At 36.2% G+C, this 13,316-nt stretch overlaps 1 protein-coding gene across 6 annotated transcripts in view; it reads left to right on the forward strand.

The window, feature by feature from the left end:
* The window catches only part of AKAP7 (A-kinase anchoring protein 7), a 124,327-nt gene that overhangs the window by 3,708 nt on the left and 107,303 nt on the right, over nucleotides 1-13,316 (forward strand). For all 6 annotated transcript variants that reach the window (XR_009601638.1, XM_060419652.1, XM_060419651.1 and 3 more), the window contains exons 2-3: nucleotides 3,039-3,167; nucleotides 10,923-11,062. Coding sequence is in view for 5 of the 6 variants with exons in the window: in XM_060419652.1 (XP_060275635.1) it covers nucleotides 3,039-3,167; nucleotides 10,923-11,062 (269 nt within the window). In the remaining variant the exon portion in view is untranslated. The remainder of the gene's footprint in view (nucleotides 1-3,038; nucleotides 3,168-10,922; nucleotides 11,063-13,316) is intronic.

Below are 13,316 nucleotides of genomic sequence, written 5' to 3' on the forward strand. Positions count from 1 at the left end.
TGATTTCCTTTAGCATGGACTGGTTGGATCTCCTTCCTGTCCAAGGGACTCTTAAAAGTCTTCTCCAGCACCACAGTTCAAAAGCAGCAATTCTTTGGCACTCAGCCTTCTTAACAGCTCTCACATATGTACGTGATTACTGGAAAAATAATAACTTTGACTATAGTGTCTTTTGTTGGCGAAGTGTTATCTCTCTAGGTTTGTCATAGCTTTCCTTCCAAGGAGCAATCGTCTTCTAATTTCATGGCTGCAGTCACCTTCCGCAGTGATTTTGGAGCCCAAGAAAATAAAGTCTGTCACTGTTTCCATTTTCCCCCTTCTATTTGCCATGAAGTGATGGGGCTGGATGTGGATGTGTTTAATTCATGTCTGCCAGCCTTTGCTGAAACACTGGAGCTTAGAGAACTGGAAGTATTTCAGATTTGAGCCCTGTTGAGAAACATTGTTCTATAGGATGACGTAGAACCTGGAGTTCCAAGAGCTACTTGGAAGTGGTATTCTCTTCTTTTTGAGTTAATAATTCATGCGACACCATGAACTGTAGGCCACCAGACTCCTCTGTGTATGGGATTTTCCAGGGAAGAGTACTGGAGTGGGTTGCCATTTCCTTCTCTAGGGAATCTTCTCAACCTAGGGATGGAACCCAGGTCTCCCATAATATGGGCAGATTCTTTACCAAGTCTGAACCACCAGGAAAGCCTGTTAATAATTCATATCTCAGTTCAGTTCATTTCAGTCGCTCAGTCATGTCCGTCTCTTTGCAATCCCATGAATCGCAGCATGCCAGGCCTCCCTGTCCATCACCAACTCCCAGAGTTCACTCAGATTCATCTCCAGTGGTTCAGTGATGCTCTCCAGCCATCTCATCCTCTGTCGTCCCCTTCTCCTCCTGCCCCCAATCCCTCCCAGCATCAGAGTCTTTTCCAATGAGTCAACTCTTCGCATGAGATAGCCAAAGTACTGGAGTTTCAGCTTTAGCATCATTCTTTCCAAAGAAATCCCAGGGTTGATCTCCTTCAGAATGGACTGGTTGAATCTCCTTGCAGTCCAAGGGACTCTCAAGAGTCTTCTCCAACACCACAGTTCAAAAGCATCAATTCTTCAGCGCTCAGCCTTCTTCACAGTCCAACTCTCACATCCATACTTGACTACTGGAAAAACCATAGCCTTGACTAGACGGACCTTAGTCGGCAAAGTAATGTCTCTGCTTTTGAATATGCTATCTAGGTTGGTCATAACTATTCTTCCAAGGAGTAAGCGTCTTTTAATTTCATGGCTGCAGTCACCATCTGCAGTGATTTTGGAGCCCCCCCAAAAATAAAGTCTGACACTGTTTCCACTGTTTCCCCATCTATTTCCCATGAAGTGATGGGACCGGATGCCATGATCTTTGTTTTCTGAATGTTGAAGGTTTTCAGCTATTTGGTAATTTAATAGAAAAAATTTTGTGTTTCAAGTTGTAGACTCTTGTTGATTTTGACATACCATTGCATTCAAGAATTTTATTTATTTTTTAAAAAATTTAAAAATCTTTTAAACATTTTATTTATAGTGTTGTGTAAGCTAAGTGATCAGTGATGATCTTTTCTATGTAGGTACATTTGCCCCAAATATAGATATGTATAGATTTATTAAAACTTTTGTTTAAATGTAAGCTGTGTATTTTTCAACACAAGTGTAAAAATAGAAAGGAAACATTTACTTGTTCTCACATATTTCAATAGCTGTGAATAGATTATGGTAAACTAACACTTGTTGAACACCTGCATGCCAGGCACTCAAGCTTAATAAGGTTTGAACTGTAATATAAATAAATCGCATTATTAAGCATACTATTAATTTTTTTGATTTTGGTGTTGAACATGACTAGTTAGTATAAAAAATCAGCAATAAAAAGGTTTTAGCTGTCTTTTTTTGCTTTTATCTACAAAATAGGTGTGTGTGTGTGTCTGTGTGTAGAGTGGGTCTGTAAATAATATTAAAGATTACTAAAATTACAATAAAAATTTAGTGTTTTTGGCTTATGTTAACTATAACTTATCATGAATATTTATTATCTTGAGTATTCTAAGCCATATTCTTAATGGAATGTGTTTTTAAAGGTCTGATATATGAAAATAGAGGATTATAACAGAATGAAATAAGTGACTTCTTTAATATCTTCAATGGTAAATTAATCATTAGTCAATATATAGAATAAAAATTATGTAAGTATCCCAGGATTTTGTTCAGTTCTGGTTCAAACACCATTTGTGTCTAAAAGCATGGAGGATAATGGTATGGGGAGACCACCAGCTGATAAATTTAGCAATTGACTTTATCAGTTTAAACAGACACCCTCTTTCCCTTAACCTCCTCCTGAGGCATATAATTGTTCTACCCATTATAAGAAAACAAAAAAACAAGGACCAAGTGTGAAATGTCACTCTAGTATTAGTACATGTCTTTGGAAGAGCTGTCAGGGAAACTATAAGATCTTTTTTGCTTTTAACTGTTGAATTTCTAGAAAAGCATATTTAGAGCTATGTATTTTTAATGTGTGAATTTTAATGTTTGAATTTCCCATGTTAATATAATAATGGAATGAAAAAAATTTTTAAATCTTTTCTGAAGGAAAAATAAAAGTCAGAGTTTATACAGATGAGAACACAGAATTGATGTTGTTAACAAATAAACATGGAAGAGATTGCCAGAATCTTGTTAGCTTGTGTTCAGAAGTTATGTGAAAAATGTAGTTTTGGAGTTAAGAAAATGTGTCTTACAAAGGATCTTGAGGTTTGTTGATTAACTCAACTTTAACCCTGAGTTGAGTACTGTGCTTCACGAAATTATTAAAGCTGTTTAACATAAAAATAGATTTATAGAAATGTAGAATATGGTATAACTAAATAAGTAGCTTACAGTATGTTTGAATACCAATTTTACCATTTCTTAAAAGATGTTAATTTATATTGAGTTGTTAGTTGAATTGCTTTAGCTTAGGATATGAATTAAAAAGTAAATAAAAATAATACAGTTTTCTTTTTGTGATGTTATAGGGCTGAATTCCAATGAATGTGAAAGTGTATCAAGCAAAGAAAAAATGTCAGAAGAATTTGAAGCCAACACCATGGATTTTCTGGTAGATTTGCCATTTGCTACCATAGATATTAAAGAAGATAGTGAAAGTAAGTACTTTATTAAATAAATATGTGTTTAGAAGCAATGAACAGTAAATTTAGTGATATATATATTTTTTCTTAATAAATAATTTCACCTTAAGTATTGTTGTGTTTTTGAGTTTGGGTTGTTAATTAATAATTGTTTGGCTCCATAGTATAGAATCCGCCTGCCAATGCAGGAGATGTGAATTCAATCCCTGGGTCAGGAAGATCCCCTGGAGAAGTAAATGGCAACCCATTTCAGTAATCTTGCCTGGAAAATCCCATGGACAGAGGAGTCTGGTGGGCCACAGTCTGTGGGGTTGCCAAAGAGATGGACACAATTTAGTGACTAAACAACAACGGTAACAACTCTCAAGACGATCGTAATCCTTAACTATGAACCTAAGGTTAAGTTAAATGATAAGGTTAAGTTAATCTTAACTTAAATCAAGGTTCAAAACAGAGTAGTTCAGTGAGTTTTCTTTCTTTCAGTCATGCATCATTCCTTAATGGGGCATTCAGTTCTCCGCATTGAAATTATCATAATCCTTATTTTACCTCACCGAATTCTAAGTCTAGCTTTGTAATTATTGCAGATTTTAGAGATACTGGAAATCACCGTATTTTGTACTTATTCAGTTCAGTTCAGTCGCTCTGTCGTGTCCAACTCTTTGCAACCCCATGAACAGCAGCATGCCAGGCTTCCCTGTCCATCACCAACTCCCGGAGTTCACTCAAACTCATGTCCATTGAGTCGGTGATGCCATCCAGCCATCTCATCCTCTGGTGTCCCCTTTTCCTCCTGCCCCGAATCCCTCCCAACATCAGAGTCTTTTCCAATGAGTCAATTCTTCGCATGAGGTGGCCAAAGTACTGGAGTTTCAGTTTTAGCATCATTCCTTTGAAAGAACACCCAGGACTGATCTCCTTTGAGAAACCTATATGCAGGTCAGGAAGCAACAGTTAGAACTGGACATGGAACAACAGACTGGTTCCAAATACGGAAAGGAGTGTGTCAAGGCTGTATATTGTCACCCTGCTTATTTAACTTATATGCAGAGTACATCCTGAGAAACGCTGGGCTGAAGGAAGCACAAGCTGGAATCAAGATCGCCGGGAGAAATATCAATAACCTCAGATATGCAGATAACACTACCCTTATGGCAGAAAGTGAAGAGGAACTAAAAGCCTCTTGATGAAAGTGATAGAGGAGAGTGAAAAAGTTGACGTAAAGCTCAACATTCAGAAAACGAAGATCATGGCATCTGGTCCCATCACTTCATGGGAAATAGATGGGGAAACAGTGGAAACAGTGTCAGACTTTATTTTGGGGGGCTCCAAAATCGCTGCAGATGGTGATTGGAGCCATGAAATTAAAAGACGCTTACCCCTTGGAAGGAAAGTTATGACCAACCTAGATAGCATATTCAAAAGCAGAGACATCACTTTGCCGACAAAGGTCTGTCTAGTGAAGGCTATGGTTTTTCCTATGGTCATGTATGGATGTGAGAGTTGGACTGTGAAGAAAGCTGAGTGCCGAAGAATTGATGCTTTTGAACTGTGGTGTTTGAGAAGACTCTTGAGAGTCCCTTGGACTGCAAGGAGATCCAACCAGTCTATCCTAAAGGAGATTAGCCCTGGGTGTTCTAATACTATTAGGTTGTATATTAAAAATACTTCAGATCTTAAGTATTTTAAAGGGTTGATTAAAACCTCATTTACTTGAAAAAAAATTTTAACAGAAAAATGTATGTCAAATAAAGATTGAATCTTAGTACTTGGTCTAGTAAGTGATTGTCTTGAGTCAGTTTTTAAAAAATTGTAAATTGTATCCTGTATTTCTCTAATTTATTGGAGAAGTCTGTAATATTTATTCCAAATTTTATTATTAAAGGACTTAAGGCAAATATTTATCCCAAATAAGAAAAAATGATTGGTGCCTGGCAAAGGATGTAAAAGATAAAGCTCAGTTAGTAAATAAATATATGGAAAATTATTCAACTTCATGAGTATCAAAGGATGCACATTAAAATATGATTGTAACTTATCAGATTGGGAATATCACTCAAAAATAATACTCCGTGATTTTAAGGTTTTATCTTTGTGGCTTCTGACAGTGTATTGTTGTAGTAGTCCTTTTAGAACGGGGTTTATTGGGATCTTAAGCAATGTTTATACGTGGGGTGGAGTCGCTCATGGAATTCCCAGTGTAAGGACATAGTCTTACTTGTGGGAAGAAGTTTTATTTATAAGCATGCGTCACAGTGTTTTTAAGTAGTAAAAATACTGCCAGAAAACCCAAATGTCCGTTTGACTATGGCTGAATAAGCTATACCAGTGCCTTTAGGTTACATAGTATTGAATTATATATTATGCAGATATTTCTAGAAACTATGTAATGGGGAACATTTCTAAGTCACTTCAGTTGTGTGCAACTCTTTGCACCCGTATGGACTGTAGCCCCCCAGGCTGCTCTGTCCATGGGATTCTCCAGGCAAGAATACTGGAATGGATTCCCCCGCCCTTCTTCAGGGGATCGTCCTGACCCAGGGGTGGAACCCGCGGTTCTTACCCATGGCCTGCTGCCTTGGCACGTGGGCTCTTTACCACTAGGGCCACCAGGGAAGCCCACGTAGTATCGAATTGCATATTATGAAAGTATTTCAGAAAACTGTATAATAGGGAATATTTCCTATGTAAAATGCAAAGTGAAAAATTAGGGGGGAAATATATGTAATGTTAGTTTACAATTGTGTAAATACTTTAGGTGATCGTCACCAAAATTCCTAGTGATTGTGTTAAGATAGTAGGTTTGAACAATTTTTTTTTCTTTATTCCTTTTTCTAATCTTCAAATTTTATGAACTCCTGATTCTTTTCATGAAAAAATATGATTAAAATTTTGAATTGTGGTTAGAAACTTAATTTTAAAGATGTGTGCTTCATCGATTCAGTAAACAGGGAGTTAGAGAAACTCATTTTTCTTTGATGTTATCCACCAAGATTTTACTAATGGTGTTAAACTGAGGCGGTTATAAGTGAGGGCTGTGGAGTCAGACTGTCGAGGGACAGAATTTACTCCTACACTTTCCTGTTGTGTGCTTTGAGCAGGTGTCTGGGCTCACTTTCACTATCTCAAAACTTGGTATAAAATGGTAGCTGTCTCATAAGATTGTTGACAGGATTCAACTAACTTATTAATAATGTAAAGTCCTTCCAATTGTGTGTGGCAAAGAACTTGTCTCCATAAATTTTTATTAATTTAATCTTACCAAAATTTTTTGCCAAAATAAGTATTTAAGAATGTGTCCCTTGAAAGCAGTATTTTATAATAATACCATTGAGTGCTTCTAGCCCATCACTAAATGCTTTACATTTCTTTGCTTAATTCTCACAGAAAATTAGAGGGGAAAATTATTTCTTTAGAAAGTTTTAGTAATTTGCTGAAGATTATTCAGAGTGCTTAGTCACTCCAGTTGTGTCTGACTCTCTGTGACCCCATGGATCATGGCCCGCCAGGCTCCTCTGTCCATGGGATTTTCCAGGCAAAGAGTACTGGAGTGGGTTGCTATTTCCTTCTCCTTATTCAGAGTAATTCTATGAAATATAGAAAGTAATAATCTTTGTTGTATACTTAGATTTTAAGTGGTTACTTCAGAGATTTGATGGCTTAAGTAGCAAGAAAACAAGAAAAAGAATATAAAAGCAAAATTAAATTCGCTCAGTCTTTTGGCTAACAGCAAGTGTACAAACAGTCAACCAACAATAACAGATGGACTACATTACATTAATTTCTCTCATAATTCATTTCCTTGTAGTTTTTTGAGAGAATGAAAAAGCCTTTAAGAAAATTAGATAATTTACATTAAAGTGACACTCGTGGTGCTTTAGGTAAAAAAAGTCAACGCATGGATGAGTTACAGCCTTTGTCAACAAGACCAGATTCATGAGAGCACATTAAAATGGCTACTGAAATCGTTATGAAAATTAACACGTATAATAAATTAAATTTATGGGATGGGTTTACAAGCTTTAGTACAACTAATACTTTTTCTTTCTGCCGAACAGTAGAAGTTACTCTAAATAATCCTGAGAAAGATTCAGGGCGCATGGCCAAAGCTTTCTACATTTTGCTTCTATTGTCATTGATCTTTAATGTTTTTATTGTAAACTTGATGTTACTCGAATACTTTGCTCATTGTATTTTCCTATGAATTAAGTAAAAGTGTTAGTCACTCAGTTATGCCAGACTCTTTGTGACCCCATGGACTGTAGCCCACCAGGTTTCTCTGTCCATGGAGTTCTCCAGTCAAGAATACTGGCGTGATCATTCCCTGCACCAGGGGATCTTCCCGACCTAAGGAAAATAAAAAGATAATAGTAAATTATACTTTAGAACTTAGATTATGATTTAACAGTTGTAAGTAAAATGAAGTTCAGTAAGGAAAAAGGGATTTTATACCCTGGCCATACAAATAAATCTGCTAATGAAAGGCATAGAAGATATGCAAACAAGTGTCTGGCAAGGTGACCATAAATCAGCAGGACTCACTGAAATAGAAAAACACAAGCATACTACTGACAAGTGTAAATTAAGCTGTACTATAACAATACATACAGGATTATTTCCCCCCTTTATTTGTCCAGTTCACACCAGATTATTTTAAACTTTACCCTGTCTGTGAGGTCTAACAAAAGAAAAAATTTAGATAATCCAGTTCAAACGAAAGCTTGATAGTTATTGATAAAAAGGAAGCTAAGGGAATTTAGAAAAACGCTGTACTTCTTTATTTTTACCAAGAGGTTGTATTCTGCTGTATCATTCTCATGATACCAGAATTGTTAGAGCTATTATAAATTGTAACTATTAGCTTCAGAGATTCTGATTTTCCTTCTCTGAATATCTGCAAAATGGACTTATGGAACATTTGAAATGGCAAAAATAAGTAGTTACAGACAGGAGGACTCTAGTTTTAAACAGGTAAGCTATAAAACAACTTAAAATACTGAAGACTTCAGTGGTTTGTTCTTCTGCTTAGTACTGTTTATATTAAGTAAAATACAGCAAAAGTATGTCTTATGTTCAAAGTAAGAAATAGATTTTGTAATGCCACCCAGTATACATACATATGTAAAAAACTGAAATTTCATGAAGTAATACTTATATATACGAGAAGCAGTGTACTGTTTACCATTCTGTTATTTTGTTTTGCTTTCCTTTCCATTCCAATCTGTCCATTCTGGTTATTAAAAAGTACTTTTAAAAATTATCTTCTCTGGTGATTTCATAACCCACTAATGGGTTGATACGTGCAGTTTGAAAAAAGAAAAGATAGACTATAGGTTCTGGATTCTCTTTCTACTGTGTTAATTTTGAGATGAAGTAAAGGTTATAACATCAACTGGATTATTAGTTTGGCCACCGTTCTTTATTTAATTTCTGCATCTCTTGTGTCTCCTGCCTTGGTAGGCAGATTCTTTACCAACTGCGTCACCTCGGAAGCCCAGTGTCAATATAAAATATCTTAATTAGTACAGAGGTAATAGCAGTTGGCTCTGTTATTCCAGATCACAGATTATATTAAAATTGGTTTCTTTTTCCTGTTTACTAACAGCAGATGGAGGTGGGCTTGGAATGTATTTAGAAGTAGATTTAAAATATGTGGTACTTCATTAGCATATTATATTGTGGCTTCTGTTTAAAGTTAGTTTGTTTAGTTCATGTTACTACAAAGTAAGGACTGTTTCTTATATGTATCTGAAATTACAAGCAGCTCAACATATTTGATTTTCCAAATGAAAAAAGCTGCATGGAAATAAAACCCAGGGGCATCACATGAGGCAGTTCAGATACTGCTCATACTTGACAGGTGGTGCTAGTGGTAAGAATCTGCCTGCCAATGCAGGAGACACGGGACACAGGCTTGATTCCTGGGTTGGGAAGATCCCTCAGAGGAGGAAATGGCAACCCACTCCAGTATTCTTGCTTGGGAAATCTCATGGACAGAGGAGCCTGGGAGGCTTCAGTCCACGAGGCTGCAAAGAGCTGGACATGATTGAGCATACACACACAAGACCATCCGGATGAGAGTGCTGTGAATTTTTTTTATAAAAGTTCTGGCAAGCTCGCATGTATGAAAGAAGCTAATTTATATTTGTATTCTCTGTGAAGGTATGTCATTTTAGCCATATTAATCTTTATGCATATTGTTGAGAAGTGTAATAGAGAAATGGATGCACAAACAGACCAGTTAATTCTGTCTTAACCTGTAACAATACAGTCAGACTTATTACCCAGATTACCTAGTTCTTAATTGACCCGTCTTCTACGTCTCCTTCTAGGGTTCACAGATATGTTGATCCTAGAAAGAAAGTGTGTCTGTTCCCACAAATGCTTAATTTTAAAATTTTAAACATTTTCTACTATTTTTCTTAGAAGTTCGCATTAAAATAGTATTTGCAACATTCATTTAAAATTATTTACTATTAATATTTCAAAGAAAAACAGAACAAGGACAGTTTCTTCTGCTCTTTGATTTTGTTCATAGTAGTAAGTACTTATCTAGAACCATAAGAGGAAAGCAATTTGTTCCAGTGGAAATTATGCTAGAAGGAGAGCTTTGAAAGGTCCAGATACCAGGTTTGACTGTGACACTGAGCTGTTTTTAAAACTTTTTTTTCTCTTCTGTTCATTGTATGTAAAATAAGGAGTTTAGTTAGATATGCACAGATCTTGTGCTCTTGGTCACTATGGTTTGTTAGGGCTGATCTCAAAGATGAAACCAACTTCATAAGACTGAATCTAAGGCAGAGTACTTCCTCCTCCTTTGCAACATTATACCTCAGAAGATACAGTTATGTTTGCAGTTTACAAAGTCCCTATGAGGTACTCTACTGTTCAAGAAGACACAACCTGAAATATAAATTAATGGTAGTTTTCCATGCATGTGGAAGCCCCTGATAGAATCTGTTAAAGAAAAAAAAAAGCATTTCACACTGATTTGAAAATTACTTCTAGGAGTATAGTTTCATAATAAGAATTGTTGGTTGTTAGAAATGTCTTTTGAAGATGACTTTAAAAAAGCATGCTAAGTGTTTTTCAAGTTAGGTATGGTCAAGGACTGTTTTTTTTCTTTAGTTTCTTATCTGTTGCTGGCTGATACTTTTGTGAAATATATAATAAAACATTAATTATTAGCAAAGAATATTAAAGAAAAGATCTACAAAACAGAAGCCAGAATTTAACAGACAAAGTTACTTTGCCAACTTGCTCTGAAAGTTTATAGAGAATCCTTTCAGTTTTTGCTAATTGTTTGTAGTGTGACATTAGCCAAAAATTGAACTTTCAGTGGCACTGCTGCAAAAGTTAGGAATATACATATTACAGGATAGATAAAAAATGATTTTTCCTAGCATCATGAAAATTGTGGCAAGGGGAAGAGAATGGTTGTTAGTTAAATTTCAGATCAGAGGTTAGTGCACCATGGCCCATGGGCCAGATCTGACTCTCTGCTTTGTAAATAAAGTTTTATTGGAAAACATTTGTACCCATTCAGCTGTGTTTTGTCTACAGCTGACTTGGGTAGTTAAGACTGTATGATCTGCAAGGCCTAAAATATTTATTATGAAGTCTTTTACGGAAGAATTTGCCAATTCCTATTTTAGATTTGAAAATGACAATTATGAATGATTGCTAGTTGTATAGTGCTTTTTTTTTACTGGTTATATTATCTTTGTTTAAATGCATTAGACATATTATTGTTTCACTTTTTTTCTCTAGTCACTGATGTTCCCAAAGTAAATTTGGAGAGAAGTAAAGAAAATGAATGCAACAATAAAGAGCAAATAAAGAAGAGGAAAAAAAAGCGAAAAGATTATCAACCCAACTATTTCCTATCCATTCCAATCACCAACAAAGAGGTGCTGGTTTTTTTAAAAAAGTATTTTTACTAGATTTTATTCTAAATTATATTTAAGGTGCACTAAATGCTTGTAAGCTCTGTTACTTTTAGCTTTTAAGAGTCTTCAGTGGCATTTTAGCTGGGCAGGAAATATGCAGTATACACACATGCATAGGGAATATAAAATACAGGGACTATAGAATATATTTAAACAATAATTTTGGAAAATATTATTTAAGCAATCATATTTAAATGACAGTTTTACAAAAGCCACTTAAAAAAATGTTGCCAGATAGCATGTCAAGGTTCTTTCTAAAGTTTTATTCATCATAATGAAAGAATGTTTTAGAAGCAGAGAGCTGGTAAAAAAAAAAAAAAAGATTCTGAAATCTCTGTGGGGAAAGTAAACTGGGATTTGTTGCTGCTTCGTCCAGTTTATGGTAATGATTATTGCAATATAGTTTCTTCAAAAAGTACTCATTGTTGTACCAACTTAATGGTGTACAGTAAACTTGGTAGAAATCTATAAAAAGTCTGAAAATTTAATGTGGCATCAATAATAGGAAATGAAACCAGCCAATTGGCCCACAGTAAGATACCCTAACATATAACTGAGACAGAAAACTGTAGTAGCTAAGCCTTTTAGAGCAGTGAGATGGGAATTGTAAGCTGTCGTCTATGGGGTCACGCAGAGTTGGACACGACTGAAGCGACTTAGCAGCAGCAGCAGCAACAGGAAAGAACACCTCATTTGGAAGTCTGACTGTTTCTTTACTTGGCCCTTTTAATCACTTCAGAGCTATATCTGAATTCCCGTTTGATTGTGGACTCTGATCTCTTAACTGGGCATATTTTCAGGTTGTTTCTCCCTTTATTTAACTAGAATGTTTCTACAGAATGCTAATGAATTTTTAAAACTCAAAGCAAACAAAATTGAAATAAAAGAAATTAATATAAAAGAACAAATTCTGTTGGGGCATTCCAGGAAACTTCTAGTCTGTGAGGTATAGTTCACTTGGGAAGAAAAGATACATAGAAAGATAAGTGGAATTACCTAGCAATACAGAACTTTAGAGTTTGATACAGTAAAGAATCAAAGTTTGATTTTACTGGTATGTAGTGGTAGGTTCAAAATTCTCCAAGCCAGGCTTCAGCAATACGTGAACCGTGAACTTCCTGATGTTCAAGCTGGTTTTAGAAAAGGCAGAGGAACCAGAGGTCAAATTGCCAGTATCCGCTGGATCATGGAAAAAGCAAGAGCGTTCCAGAAGAACATCTATTTCTGCTTTATTGACTATGCCAAAGCCTTTGACTGTGTGGATCACAAGAAACTGTGGAAAATTCTGAAAGAGATGGGAATACAGACCACCTGACCTGCCTCTTGAGAAATCTGTATGCAGGTCAGGAAGCAATAGTTAGAACTGGACATGGAACAACAGACTGGTTTCAGATAGGAAAAGGAGTACGTCAAGGCTGTATATTGTCACCCTGCTTATTTAACTTCTATGCAGAGTACATCATGAGAAACGCTGGACTGGAAGAAACACAAGCTGGAATCCAGATTGCCGGGAGAAATATCAATAACCTCAGATATGCAGATGACACCACTCTTATGGCAGAAAGTGAAGAGGAACAAAAAAGCCTCTTGATGAAAGTGAAAGAGGAGAGTGAAAAAGTTGGCTTAAAGCTCAACATTCAGAAAACGAAGATCATGGCATCTGGTCCCAGCACTTCATGGGAAATAGATGGGGAAACGGTGGAAACAGTGTCAGACTTTATTTTTTGGGGCTCCAAAATCACTGCAGATGGTGACTGCAGCCATGAAATTAAAAGACGCTTACTCCTTGGAAGAAAAGTTATGAGCAACCTAGATAGCATATTCAAAAGCAGAGACATTACTTTGCCAACAAAGGTCCGTCTAGTGAAGGCTACGGTTTTTCCAGTGGTCATGTTATGGATGTGAGAGTTGGACTGTGAAGAAGGCTGAGCCCCGAAGAATTGATGCTTTTGAACTGTGGTGTTGGAGAAAACTCTTGAGAGTCCCTTGGACTGCAAGGAGATCCAACCAGTCCATTCTGAAGGAGATCAACCCTGGGATTTCTTTGGAAGGAATGATGCTAAAGCTGAAACTCCAGTACTTTGGCCACCTCATGTGAAAAGTTGACTCATTGGAAAAGACTCTGATGCTGGGAAGGATTGGGGGCAGGAGGAGAAGGGGATGACAGAGAATGAGATGGCTGGATGGCATCACGGACTCGATGGACATGAGTCTG

This window comes from Ovis aries, chromosome 8 (genome assembly GCF_016772045.2).
Source record: "Ovis aries strain OAR_USU_Benz2616 breed Rambouillet chromosome 8, ARS-UI_Ramb_v3.0, whole genome shotgun sequence".
NCBI classification, from domain to species: Eukaryota; Metazoa; Chordata; class Mammalia; order Artiodactyla; family Bovidae; genus Ovis; species Ovis aries.